This window comes from Plodia interpunctella, chromosome 27 (genome assembly GCF_027563975.2).
Source record: "Plodia interpunctella isolate USDA-ARS_2022_Savannah chromosome 27, ilPloInte3.2, whole genome shotgun sequence".
Lineage (NCBI taxonomy): Eukaryota > Metazoa > Arthropoda > Insecta > Lepidoptera > Pyralidae > Plodia > Plodia interpunctella.
Window position 1 is genome coordinate 2,334,405 of NC_071320.1, and position 15,370 is coordinate 2,349,774.

At 34.9% G+C, this 15,370-nt stretch overlaps 1 protein-coding gene across 1 annotated transcript in view; it reads right to left on the reverse strand.

Annotated features, from left to right (window-relative positions):
* Nucleotides 1–10,419, reverse strand: part of Hr3 (Hormone receptor 3) — a 114,574-nt gene extending 104,155 nt beyond the window's left edge. The window contains exon 1 of the mRNA XM_053765105.2: nucleotides 10,213–10,419. Coding sequence (XP_053621080.1) covers nucleotides 10,213–10,231 — 19 coding nt within the window. The 5' untranslated portion in view covers nucleotides 10,232–10,419. The remainder of the gene's footprint in view (nucleotides 1–10,212) is intronic.
* Between the last annotated feature and the right edge of the window lie 4,951 nt (nucleotides 10,420–15,370).

The window sequence follows — 15,370 nt, forward strand, 5'->3', positions numbered from 1 at the left end:
ATCATTTGTATTGTACTCGATTTTGGGACTTATCCTTACATTATTATAAATATAAGAAATATAAATATATCAGGACAAATCACACAGAGTCCTTTGTCGCTTCTGTCTGTCTGTTCGCGATATACTAAAAAAATACTGTAGGAATTTTCATGCGGTTTTCGCCAATATTATATTGTGATTCCTGAGGAAGGTTTAGGTGTACAATCTATTATGTTATTACCCGAGCGAAGCCGAGTCGGGCCGCTAGTTGGATTATAAATATGAATTTTAGTTCCTTTCACACGACTGCCGAAAATAGAAGCGTCATCTTGAAACTTATAAACACATATATGAATTCCCATACATATTAGGGATAAAATTAAAAATATTTGAATCTATCACGTCCATCACTAATTTATTTAAATTGGATTATATATGTTACAAGCTCTGACATGTTTCTGGATGTACAGTACATACGAGTATATACCTCCTTCGCTCCTTACACATCGGCGGACTTATCCCATGTAGGATCTCTCCGACGCAAAAAGAGGGGTGTTATAAGTTTGTGTCAATCTGTGTATCTGTCTGTGACACCGTAGCCCAAATGGATGAACCGATTGCCGTTTTTTCTGTCATAGATAATTATATGCCGAGTGTTGTTAGCCATGTTTCATGAAAATCTGTTCGGCCGTTCAAAAGTTGTAGCGAAATGAATATTGAATGTCGGGATTTTTAATTTGTCAAACAAATAAACTTGTAGTGTAGTAACTTTTTTTCAAAATATAAGTTAGCTCCAAAAGAAACAAAACATGAAAAATGGCGTAAATTATTCGCTTTTTTTTTAGACAACACTTACTTTAAACATACTTTATGTTTTGTCCTATCGCACTTTACAATATTTGGCATTGACCGAATGAGACAAAATATACTAAAGCTTAAAGTATGCTAACAGGGTAAATATTTCAACTATAACTCATAGCAATAGAGATCTCATGCAATCCTTTTTTTTTCGAAAAATTGTTAGGTCTTAAAAGTATCTGTATATCTATCTATTTAGACAATTTATTCAAAAGATTTATCACACACTATACATAAATAAATAAATATATTAGGACAAATCACACAGATTGAGCTAGCCCCAAAGTAAGTTCGAGACTTGTGTTATCGGATACTAACTCAACGATACTATATTTTATAACAAATACATATACATATAGTTAAACATCCAAGACTCGGGCCATTTAGAAAAAGATCATTTTCCATCATGACCCGACCGGGGATCGAACCCGGGACCTCTCGATTCAGAAGCAAGCACTTTACCACTGCGCCACCGAGGTCGTCGACAATAAATGACTCCGTGCGATGCCGAGCTTGGTGGCTAGTATTAGATTAATAAAAAAACTCCTAGTAAGAATTACTCTGCATTCAGTTCCCTAAGGGTAGCCGCAGTTCCAATAAAAACGTAAAAAGGGAAATATTGTCGAATAGCAATTATATACAGCGGGTACAGTGAACAGCACATCAAATTACCCTGCATGAACCTCTATTATAGCGCGGTAATAGCGGCGAGTTTGCAATGAATGTGGGTGAGCTGATGTGCTGTTGACTGTACCACAAGGAAACCAATAAACGTCGGCCTTGGTGAACTGCGCATAGCAGTAGGGCTGCCACCTTTTTATGCCGGCTCCACACTGCCTAACTTTGGCAGTTTCGGTATACATTGCTGGTTTTTCATTGCGGTAAATAAAAGCACTCATACAAGCTAGGTGCGCAATGCTTATTCGCGTCACCATATGTCTAAGTTCGGCGGCTGGTATTACAGTTGCGGAATTGTCTAAGAGCAATGCACTACGCTCAGATAAGAGAGAGAGAGCTATAGTTTCTTAGTCTAATTCTAACTTCGATAAACTTAGATAAAAAACCTAATAAATATTTAACTCTCAAAACTGAATTAAAAAATAAAAGCACTTACTGTCTACGCGTCATTTTAATATCGGTAGATGGTTAATAATTCGTTGAAATTGGAAAGTAAAAAAAAACTCATCACAAGTTTATTTGTTTAGATAAATTAAAAAAACCCCGACTATTCAACATCAATTTCGCTGCAAATTTTGAACGGCTGAAATTAATTTCAGATCAAAATCGGTTCAGCCGTTCATAGATATGAATCACTGCTTAAAAAACATCTATCAAATAAAAAAAACCGCATCCAAATCGGTTCACCCGTTGATGACAAACAGACAAATTCAAATCATTTATTCAGAAATTAGACCTTCACAGGCACTTTTTGACTATATCAAATAGTAATTTCTCACAACCTTACAAACTAAGACAGACACTTAGCGGTCAAACTTGTTACACCCCTCTTTTTGCGTCGGGGGTTAAAAACAGTAACTTAGCCGTGCCAGCCCTACAGGCGCGCTCACACACAATACAAGCGTCCACACCTTCAAACTTTGATAATACCGAGCGCCTTGTCATCACGCATCAACTGCGTTCGTGTGGAGCCTGAAATGCCCAGGTATTTCACTGCGGGACCGCGAGTGTGGTCAAATAGTTAAAAACTATGTCTTTCCCTGCCGGTTAACTGGACGAGATCCCTCTATGGTATAAGTCCGCCGTTGCTAGTGCTTTTCGTGTTTCTGTGTTGTCTTTGTGTTTTATTATGCAATAATTGTCTAGATGATGTGAAGTCTGTAGCACAGTTTTTAACTAACACAGACTTCAGAGTTCATGTTATCTGTACGTGTAATTTTATCAAATAAAGATTTATTATTTATTTATTTATTTATTATTTTATAACAACGCTGTTTAATGTACTGTGCAGACGACCGCACGCAGTTAGCAGGATCTTATGCCGCGGCAATAGGGGCGAATTTTCAATGAGTTTCGGTCGGTTGATGTGTTGTCGACAGTAATCAAAGACTCGTACTATGGCCAATAGCTAAATAAAAAGTGAATAATTCATAAAAACTAGTTTTGAATCTTAAAATTTTGTAGTTAATTATGATAAAATTTTCAGTTATTAAATTTCATCCGCGGAAAGTCATACTATTGTAAATTCATGTAAGTGTAAGAGATTACCGTACTACCTATGAAAATCTCATGAAACTTTTCCTCGTTAGAAAATACAATACAGCCTTAAATAAACGCCATCTCTTATTCGATAGCAGTATTAAATTGCAAATTTAAAAGTAAAAGCACCTGTCACATGCGCTTCCTAACGGGAGGTAGCCGAACTGCGTTCGTTGACCCCACGTGAATTGCGCAACTTTCCTCTCTACGCTACGGTGCCTCAAACTTCGAACTATCACGTTGCGTGCCGCGAATTTTGAAAATGGAACTGTATATTTTTAATGGTTTCGGATATAGGTCGCCATTTGTATTCGTGGAAATGATTTTTGTGGCTTACTTTTTTTATTTGCACATAGACTCAATATTGGTATCGACAGGACGCTCAGACTACTTACCGTTGCGTCATACATTGACATCTATAATTTATAAGGCTTTTACGGTCATATTTTAATATTAAACTGAACGTATGAAAAAACAATTATCTTAATTATATTTTTTAAGGCAACATCGAGACTGGCATTTTTGTAGATATTTAATTAGCTTTAATTTTATTTATTTAGTTTAAAACTAAGTTGTGAAAAGCATTGTAATATTTATAGTAAATTAAAATTAAAATAAAAACTAAATTTACCTTACTTAAATTATACAATTAAAATTAAAAATTATAAAATAATTAAAGACTAAATAATATCTCTCATATCTTAAAAAAATATTTTTTGGTTCAATTTTTTTTTTGTTTGGTCTATATATAAAATTGTGATTATTAAGACATTTATTCAAAAAATAATATATTATTATTTAATATTATTATTTTGTTAGAAAAACTATTTTAATTCCTCGGAAAAGAAAACAAACATCGTAGCACGTCGTAGCAGATTCGTAGCTTACATTTTATTGGCTGGCCGAAAACAAAAGTAACGAACTAGATCTACAAAAAAGAAAAAAATGGTAACGAAATTCGAATGTAAATTCATGAATCGAAATTTGAAATCATTGCTATCAAAACACAAAGCTATGATAGGAAGTCTGGTAGTACAACTTGTTTTAAAAAAAGTCATGAGACCGGTAGAGGCCAACGACCTCTTTTGGCCCGAATATACTGGTATAAAGTACAGAAGTACAAGGAAGAAATTTCTATAGAATAAGTAGTACCTTTGTACTTAGTTTCCTATTTGTAACTCTTCTATTTACATTGTTATAAATTAATAAAATATATAACATTTTTTATTGGAGTCGTATGAGCGTATTTTACACATTGCTCAAATGTATGGAATGCGTCCATTCCAGTTATTGTAAGCAAGATTTAATTTGCAATATTTTGCAAATATTCACACAATAGTGTATGTCATCAAGTTTACATCCACATTGTTTGTTGTCCTTTCATGTAAAAATCTGCGAACTAGCTAAAGCCGAAAGTACCTAATATTTTGATTGCAATAATTTTTAAAATATAAAACAGTCACTCAAAATTAATTTGTAAATATTTTTTATTTATATAACAAACTGAATAAAAGTAAATCGCTAATTAATAAATAAAAAAAAATGTTGGTTTTAAAACGAAAGCAATAAGTCCTTGCTAAATAAATCTAAAGAAGTCCAGTGTGACTCAAAAAAATACTGAACTCTCATTATGTTCGTTATTTAAATAACCGCTTGTCATAACTCTTGAAACACACAGGCACAGAAAAATAAAAGTTTTCGGCGGTCATCGACCCGATATTGGTCAAAATATGCATAGTCCAAGATGTAAAGATAAATGTGGTCTAGACGGGCGCAATTGTATTACAAGTTTGTGTTAATTACAAAAAGGGGTGACAATTTCCACGCAATACATGAATGTTACTTTTTTGTATTGGGAAGGGAGGAATCATGAACTTTTCGAAAAAGTAGTATTAATTACCTAAACTAGATAATTCTTGTGAAATAATTGTCGTTGTCTATTTATTATATTTACCTACCCTTCTTTTTATCTATCAATGTCAGTCAGGCGGGAGCGCCCTATTAATTCCATGGCGTATACTACTGCTTTCTAGAACAATTTGAGACATAACTTTATATTGTGTCTATATTATTCAACAATGCCAGTCTTTTCAGTTAACGAAATTATTTATTATGTGGAACAAATGTCTTGCAGCAAAAAAAGACGATCTTGAATTTAATTATATTGAATTCATTCACCATCTTTAATTGATGAATCTTTAATAAACGAATACATATATTTTTTTGAAAAAAGAACATGCTCGCTTCCTAATTCCACGTCTGCGCGCCACACATGTACCATAGACAAACATTTTTTTCTCGACACCGGCGGCGGCGGCGTGCATACAGCCAAAGCCGGTCCCACGACGCGTGAATCGCGTACACATAACGGCGTATGCGCAGTTACCCTGAATGTGGGTGAAGCGAGGTGAGCCTAACTGCGAGCACCGTTAGCTACGTCACTCGAGTGATGCCGGGAGTCGATACTTTTTGTAGATACTGACCTATATTATGTTGCCGAGGTTACGCTTTTGACGTATGTCGACAGAAAAAAGTTAAGAAGTGACTAGACCAAACGAGAAGTTAGTTGCACTTGATGCAGTCGATTGAAAGAAAGATTTTATACTATCCATATGTTCATATTATAAATGTGAAAATTTAACCTTCTTTCACGTCAAAACTGAGCTTTGGATTGAGTTTATTTTTGGTGTGGAGATAATTGTTGCATTCAATGTGTGACAAGAAAATGTTTGTACAGTAAACCGTTGAAGGTTTACCACAATGGAGCCGTTCCTGGGTAGGTACACCATCAGGGCCTGCATATCAAAATATTGCATTGTCATCCAAACTAAACGTATGTACAAAATTACAGCTCAATCGGATAAAGTTATCTGCTTTAAACTTAGGGACATAGGGACATACATAATTACATTGCGAGTTAAATAAAAGCCTATAAAATGCTAAGTTCGTCACAATATTATCAAGCCATCTCTTCATAGTCGTATTCCTTATGGCTGAGGGTCGTGGTTATTACGTGGAACTTTCTTGACATTGTTAATAAATTGGTTTGCCATTGCCTTCTGCATTTCACACACGAATAAATAAATAAATATTATTATATATTATATAATTATATATAGTTAATAAGAATCAACCAGTGTGCAGGTTTCCTCACGATGGTTTCCTTCACCAATCAAGCCATGAGAAGCAATAAAGCCATATCCCATCAGATATTATTTGCTAAAAACACACATGTATTAATTAACTTTAGACAATAGATTGTGAATAACATAAAGTTTTGTTAATAAGATGAGTAACGGAGTAAAAATAAGTAATTAAAACTTTTCTTGTTAGAACAATATCAACATTTAAAACTGTAAATGATAGTTTTATATCAGAGTAATGAACTTAATTATAACAGTCTTTGGAAACAACTTTAATAATTATTAATCAGAACATACTTATCTCCTGTTGCCAGAGTGAAAAATTTGTGGATATTTCATTCAATCTGTCTCTTTTTTTGTCGCAAATAAGTGGTCTAGTAATTTGACAGTTTAGGTACATATGTAGGTATAAATATAATTTATTTCATTGCTTAGAAACTTCACCAACATTATTAACTTCCGATATCATTAAACTAATTATCAATATATGTAATATTAGACGTTGCCCGGGGCTCCCGTGGGAGTTTTGAGATAAAATATAGCCTATAGCAATCTCGGATAATGTACCTTCTAATGGTGAAATAATTTTTGAAATCGGTTCAGTAGTTTTGGAGACTCTCAAACGCATATTATAATATAATAATAGTATAGATTTGTTGATGAAAATGGACGTGAAATATAATCCCATTCTTCTAATAGTCAATTTCATAATTTATTTCATTTTTCATGGATTGGTTGAAAAAAAAATTAAAGGTCGTAATCGATGGCTGAGAATCTTAAATCGATGTTGCTCCACCGACAAGAACGACATGCATAAATACTCGTACTTGATGATTAGTCAGTTTTATCAATAACTCAATATGTATTTAATAGTGCTTAATTACTAAATTTGTCTTCAATACCATATATCATAATTCAATATTTCAAGAATATGTGAGTAATAACGAAGATGATTCTAAAGAATAAGAATGTCATGACGACACATTGACCTGTGAAGTCTTAGCTGTTCGCATTTTAATATTTCTAGAAATACGAATTATGAAAAAGGAAAACAGAAAAATCTACAAAACACATCATCGACCCGCAACGCCTTTCCATGTCGCATTTAAATATTTCAAGAAGACAAAAAATAATAATAAAATATTTATGTCGCATTATGATGATGACACATTTCATCGACCCGCAAAGCCTCGGCGTGTCGCATCACTAGCGCTGTACCGTACGGCGCTACGTCATGAAGAAAGGGATTCTTACAACGGTAAACAGAGGGCCTTGCCGTGTCGCGACCGATCGCGGAACTGTCGCTTTTCTGTCGTTTTCCCGTCGCAAGCCCCCGTACTATGCGGGTTGGTGAGGCTGTCGGGACCATTGATAATAAATACATTTTTATATCTCTATCTCTCTATCTATTATATATATCTCTATCTATCTCATTCTCGTATCCAGGTTGGGAAGCCCAAGGTCCTAAATATATTTTGTAACAAAATATTTTGTATATCTGCCTGGATCAAACCTCTTTGCGAATGCTGTTATTGCCTAAAAGCAGTCAAAGCTTTTTATTCCCTAGTCTACCACCGTCCTAAATTTTTGTAATTTTACAAAACTTTATGGTGTTCTTGAAAAAACATCTACTACGCATTGTATTTTATGCAATAATATTTAAATAAATAATCGGACTTTTACTTTGTAATCTTTCAAATACCCAAGCTCAAGTACCGTAAACTATAATGTCTGCTTTTGAAAACAATCACGTAGTTGATAAAACCTACATTCACGACCTAGCTAGGCTAGGTTAGGTCGTAGACATGTCTGGCAACGATGGATCAACAATAAAACGAACACAACCATTATCAAAATCAGCAAAACTGTTATTGCTTTTATTTAATTATAATTAAAGATAAAAGTCAACAAAAAATTCATGAAACCCTCTGTGCGCAAGTTCAGCTCTCACTTGACCGTTAGCTATTTTCCGACTAGTCAAATCAGATACTTTTTCTAATATCAAAAACAACAAATTATATGTAGCGTGTATGACAGTGACATCCTGTGACGTCACAACTTTAGAGTTGAAAAGCAATTCTAACTTTAATCAAATCAAAAAAATAATAAATCGTGTAATTATAAAAGTTATGAATTAAAACGACATTAAGAGTGTTTGGTTTTATTCATATGCCTTTTATTATTTGTCCAGACAAACAGTGGGCTATGCAACAGGTTGCAAGAATAATGTATGGGTGTTTCTATTCTCTTCTTTTATTTGTAACTAGCGGCTCGTCCCGGCTTCGCTCAGGTAAAAACAATAAAGTACACACTTAAACCTTCCTTCGGAACCACACTATGTATTAGTGAAAACCGCATGAAAATTCGTGCAGCAGTTTTGGATATTATTGCGAACGGGCAGATAGACGCAGCAGACAGAGCAACTCTATGTTCTCGTTTCTCCATCCAGTTTTTATTATTTTCATAATTTTTTTCTTTTGTTTTTGTCAATTTTTTTTTCTTTATTTCTTTTTTCAAAATATTTGTTTTTTCAGAGCACGTTTTTATTTTCTATCTCGCCGTTTAATTTGATAAATATTAGTTTATATTATAATAAATTTATAAAATTTTACAAGATAAGTATAAACTTCGCTTCCACCAAGTATATTAACTGAGAGCCACCGGCTACCAGTTTAATTTAACGGTGCCAAAAGGCGAATGAACTAGCAAAAGTGACTTAACAGTCACCGTATTCACTTCATCTTCGCTAAGAGGTTTATAGGCGTGCCTCTCGGCATTTCATTCTGTCGTTGTATACCGTAATAGAACTTTTTTTAAATTAACAAAATTTTCCTTACCATCTCAGTTATTTTATAATCGAGATATATATAGAAGAAAGTATCGAGATATATATGTAACATTGAATATACAATTATCCTTTACAATTATTGTATCTCGTACATTAAAATGGGTAGTTTACAACAAGTCAAACCAGACACTTTTTATAATGTCCAAAACAACAGTTTATTTGGAGCTTGTATGACAACGATGTCCTATGTCGTCACAATTTCGGAACCAAAAAGCATTCCTAACATTAGTAAATCACCTAATAAATATATGACATTTAAATTATTGTGTTTGATAATATGCATTTTAATCCACTATTCCGCATTGGGCCAGCATGGGTACCATTCTCCTTATACATTCACTAGATATTGCCCGGGACTTCGCTCCCGTGGGAATTTGATTTCAAATATAGCCTATAGCAATCTTGGATAATGTACCTTTCTAATGGTGAAATATTTTTTGAAGTCGGTTCGATAGTTTCCGAGATCGCTTCAAATATACAAATTCACAAACGCTTGCGTCTTTATAATAATAGTATATATAGGCTGTGCCCCAGCAGTTGTAGGGACTGTTCAATGGCTGATGAAGATCAGGACTTATGTAATATTATCGAATGAGAAATGTAGGAAACAGAGTAGAATGGAAAATATTCCATCGACAAGAACCTCGCTCTTAAATTGATTGATGGTGACGAAGATTATTTTCCAAGCCTGTATGTAGTCCGTACACCAACATTTGGGGAGTTGTCTCGTTTGGAGCGCATCCTAACAAACTTATCAAGAAAAAATATTAAAGCATGCAAGTATATTATTATTTTTCTAGTATAATGGCCCTTCTCTCATTGCAGCGCCTGTCACGGCCCTTAATTGGTTCAAATTCTGTGAAAATACAATATAAAATGATTTGTTTCAAAACTTTAAAACATATTTTTAACGCGTATTTTCTTCACTCATAACTTTTATTTTGATTTTGTTCAAAGTACAGAATGTAGTGTTATTTAGACAACCCTGAGCTGATATGCGGCTGAGGAAGTAACCAAAGAACGCTCACATGAGAAAGAGTAATTATTATTATTTGTTCATAAAATAACGTCAGTCTAACGTCATTTTCAGTTTTAGTAAAATTCTATTAAAAAATTCAAGTTTCATTAAAGAAACTTCCCCTTAAATTAAACAAATTTCAAACTCACCTCGTATAGTGCTAGGCATTTTGAAAAATCCTTCGGACACCAACAGAACAAAACAGTCACAAAACACTGGCTGGAATTATCCTTTTTCCATATTCACACAATACACAACCACTTCACTTTTGAATTTCGAATTCGGGCTCTCAGCTGTCAATGTCAGATTTCCCGCGCTTTCGGTACCCGGGGATACGTGCTAGTGACGTGACTCAGTGATAGCGTTTGGTTTTTTCGCCGCGCGCCACAGCCGCAGTCTCCCGGACTAACTGTAATTTTTTTCGTGATTCGAGTGGTAACGGTGCAAAGGCCGGTTGGTTGGATCTCCGGTCTCTGGTGCTGGATTGATTGGAGTTCAATGAATTTGATGTTAAATAATTGCCATTCTAAGAAAGTTGCAAAGAAAAAAGAAAATTTAAAATAGAAGCATAAATTATTAAAACTTATTAAAACTATTAACTATTACTAAAACGACCTCGGATCCCCGGTCGGGTCATGATGGAAAATGATCTTTTTCTGATTGGCCCGGGTCTTGGATGTTTATCTATATATGTATTTGTTATAAAATATAGTATCGTTGAGTTAGTATCCCATAACACAAGTCTCGAACTTACTTTAGGGCTAGCTCAATCTGTGTGATTCGTCCTAAAATATTTATTTATTTATTTATTTATTTATTATAAACTAAACATTTTATATGGTGTCAACCAGAACATTCTTAAGTAGTTTTTAGTTTTATATGAAAAAGTAAATTATTTTTGTAATGTGAATGTGAATGTTCACATTCGAGGCAATGAAACCGCGAATCCTGGGATATAAAACTAAACTTAAAAATTTTCAAGATTCAGCTGTGATTTTGGGACCGTCAACTCTCTTTGTGATACTTAGTTATTTTTGCCTATCAACTGCCAAAGCTAGCCTGATACGACGTGAACGTGGTCCTATTATAGGGTGGGACCACACACTACACAACAAAAACTGACCAATACATATTCACATGTAAGTACATCCTTTCCAAAGACCAGACCTCACAGCGATTATTATGAGATTCTCAAAATAGTAGATTCTTAAAATATTATGCCGGCTCCACACTGTCGTCGAACAGTTCGCCAAACTTTGGCGGAGTCGGTATACATTGCTGGTTTTTCATTGCAATAAATAAAAGCACCCATACTAACTAAGTAATGTGTCTGAGTTCGCCGACAGTGTGAAATTTGGCACGGAGACAGACGAAACCGTCAGGCTAACATATAACATATAATAATAACATATGCTACCTTTTTTATTGTGGTTTTACCCGAGCGGACCCGGGACGGGCCTCTAGTATACCATATGCTTATTCATATACATCCAACCAGTGTATGATGCCCGCTTAATTCTTTGAGCCATGCCTCATTGCTCAGTCGCGCTCCGTTGCGACGTCGCACCGTTGTTTTCTATAGACTTTGACTTTGACACTGACGTGCATTGACGTACATCAAAACTTCATACAATTTCTGCGTTGTTCTGCGTTGGTCAATGACAGAGAGACGGCCTCCGTGGGGTAGTAGCTACCACGCCCATACGCTATTTGCAATTGCTGGGGTACTTTTTATCCCGGAATATTCATGGATCGGGGCCCTGGTGCGCGGCTAGTTCTGTGTAAAAAAATATAGGGCACTAGCCGCGCCCCGGGACTTCGCTCCCGTGGAAACTTCGGGATAAAAAGTGCCCTATATGTATATTCTACCCGTGTACCAAAATTCAAAACAATGGATCCAGTAGATTTTGCATTAAAAAGTAACAAACACACACACATACATCCTCATGAACTTTCAAATTTATAATACTAGTAGGATTCTTCCCTGTTTTTATAAATCATTTTGACATGTAATTGAAAGGTATACTTACTTGTTAGTTAGAGGATTATATAGTGTTTAAGATTTTTTGTCATTGACTTAATTGTAAAGTTAAGTCTGATCTATTAAATAGTTATAACATGCATATCCCAATGCTGGGCATAAGCTTCGCCTCTCTCTTTCCATGTATCCCTGTCTCTGCTCTTTTTTATCCATCTCTTGTCAAAATCTCTAAGTTCATCCGACCGTCTACTCATACACGCCTATGACAAGCGAGCCTCGTTTTCTGCTATCCGGAGTTCAAACAAAAGATTTATCTTTACAATAGAAATTACCGCTAATTTTAACATTTTACCGTACACTTGAATGCGTAATATACTTGAGCAAATAAATGAATAAATCAATGAAAATTACGAAATCAGAAATTCATCTACCAATGTCAAAGAAACCGTTAATTTTCGCAACAATTTAAATATAGAAGTAAATTGTGAAAAAAATAATTAGTCGAAATTCAAATTTGAATCGTTCGCCTACCGGATTCCCGCGTAAACAAAACACCTGGGGGGTCATCGAACCCAACGGTACCATGCATGCAACTTGTCTGATCCAGTTGGACTACGTTGTTATGACGTCACTTTAGTTGCTCCACTCGGCTGTAGATGGCGTTTTATGAGGGCAATTAAAATTAAAATCGAAAGAGTGCCAGGTCAATGATCTGGATGGTTTGTTGCTCAGCTTGTTCATTAAATTTAAATTAATCAATGTATGACGGAATTATAGATATGATAGCTGCTACTTTACACTTTTAAAGGTATCAATTGTAGAGGATATGAAAATTAAATTAGTTAATTTATTTTATAATTATTTTTTTATTGTAAACTTATTGTTTATGATTAGGTCTATATTTTTTTAATTCATAATTTACCTATATCTAAAAAATTTTTAGTATAAACCCCATCTATTGCCGAATAGCCAAACTCAAAGTCGAAGTCAAGGGATTAAATTTATTTAAAATAATATTAGATATAAATTCATGGATAAATTAATTCAATAATTTAAATAAAAATGAATGATAAGTAAATCATAATTTACTTTTACCAAATTGGTTATTTATTTCACTGCCACCTATTATTGAATAGCAGAACTTTTAAACAGCGCCATCTAATTTATTACACTAATATTAGTAAGTATGAGATTGTTAAAAAGTTCTACAAGAGATGGCGCAGCTAGCCCGTTTCATTCATTCAGTTTTAGTTCAGTATTTTTGATTGTTATTAGTGTTTTCTTTCAGACACTTTTTTCACTGGTCGACCCATAGATTTAGAAAGAGCCCGCGCGCGGGTTTTGTCATATTTTTATTGTTTTCTACTTTCTTCTAAATTGATATTTCGATAACAGTTATTTTTTTATCAGTGAAGAAGCAGTGAAACTAAGGTAAGAATTTATTGCATAATTTGTTGAGTAGTATTCTAAATTCGATGCATGGTGGATGCGATAATTAGAGATTAGATTGTATAAACCGTTACTATGATTTTCTAATGATAATGATGTAGGCCTTTGCCGTAAGGTTCAGCCCCTTGAAATACGATTGCGTATACAAAAAGTCGCTACGAGCTTTGCCGTTGCAAAAGTAAACATTTCATTTGTTTGCCGTAGCGTCCGTCGTCGACAACGTCGATGTAGTTATAGAAAGTTAGCTACCTAGTGTCGAACACAACCCAATAGCCTATCCACTTCAGAACACTTAGGCATGGCTTACAGTTTTCTCAGACTTGAATAGGTACTTGATCTATTGGAATCTCTACCTACATTGAATCATGCCGATCTCTAACTAATCTCTGGAAATCTTCACTACGTAGGTAGTTAGATACCTAGGCAGTTACCTAGTCACCACAGACCATTTAGGTTAGTAGCTAACAAACATGTGTCTTCCTTTGTGTTACTTAGAATTCGCAAAACGTCAAAAAAATTCGTAAATTTCGTAGATTCAGTACTTAGTAAGCTATCATCATCATATGGCAATGCAGTTCCATCCATGCTGTGGGATGTACTTACGTAGTTAATGAACCACACTTGATACCTAGGTAGGTAGGCCTACGTAAATCCTTGTAGCCTGTGTCACCACAGACTATTCATTATAGATAAGCATAAAAAGCACTTGCAAAGACCGGGTTAAACGCTAGTAGGGAAGATATTACCCACTTTGTGTATATATTAACGAAATAGGTAGGTACCAAGATCACCAACAGGTACATAAATCAATCTAAAGTTGTAATTAAAAGCGAGATCCATCACAAAAGGGAGCGAAAACGAATGTAACAGAAAAGACTAATCTTGGCGAAATAACAGAATTGTAGCTGTGTTGCTCTCTTGTATAGAGACGTTATTACTGTCTCGTTCTCACATCTCACTGCCCCTCAGACGTGTGACATCCCCGGGGCCTAACTCTGCGGTCTAGGGTTGTCTATGAATTTTAAATTTAGCCACGACCATATTCAAATTTCGAAATACTAAAATTATGAGTGGCTAGGCTGACTATGCCCTCTAACTAGCACATTCCATACTAATTTCAGAATATAGAAAGCGAACCACTTGCGCAGAATCTCTCAGATGACTGTATGAACTATGGGATCGGCCCCATAGCTCCGCCATCCTCTGTTGCGATGACGTCCGTCAACGGATCAACGCAGAATAGAACAAAGCAGAAATTGAAATAATTGTGACTGCAAAACTTAATTTTTAGATAATGCTCTATTGCAACATCAAATTAAAATATTATTTTTGTTGTAGTTGTTTTTTTTGCCAATGCAACATTATTACCTCTCTTATATCTGTGTTGTCTTATGTTTCTCAGTCATCTGGACCTCCCTTATTTTATTTATCCACCACAAATACAGTCCGCTATACAAATAAGTGTTATACGATTTTAACACGCTCCTAAATTACAATATTTAATTTATTGTTTTATTGGGGAACACACAAAAATGTAAGCCCCCTGGGCTTACCGTCATGTCTTAACGCGATCCACTTTACGACCTAAACTAAACTGCACCGCAAATTCGCACCATCGACTTAATTTTTTGTATGAATGTGATTCATTTTAGGTTCCTAAATTGAACTGAGTTGCTTTGGAATCGTTTTGTAAAAGTTGATGGTAGGCCTGCAGTACTTTAAATATAGTCTTTGTTGCGTTGAAGTCCCGGCCAAGACGAGTCGTCGACAACCCTACCTCAGCCGCCCCTCTCGCTTCAAATCAATATTTATGGCAATATATTTCACCTCTGCTCCGTGTCCGTTAGGTACGCTGTCTCTTATTCCTATCGATTGCT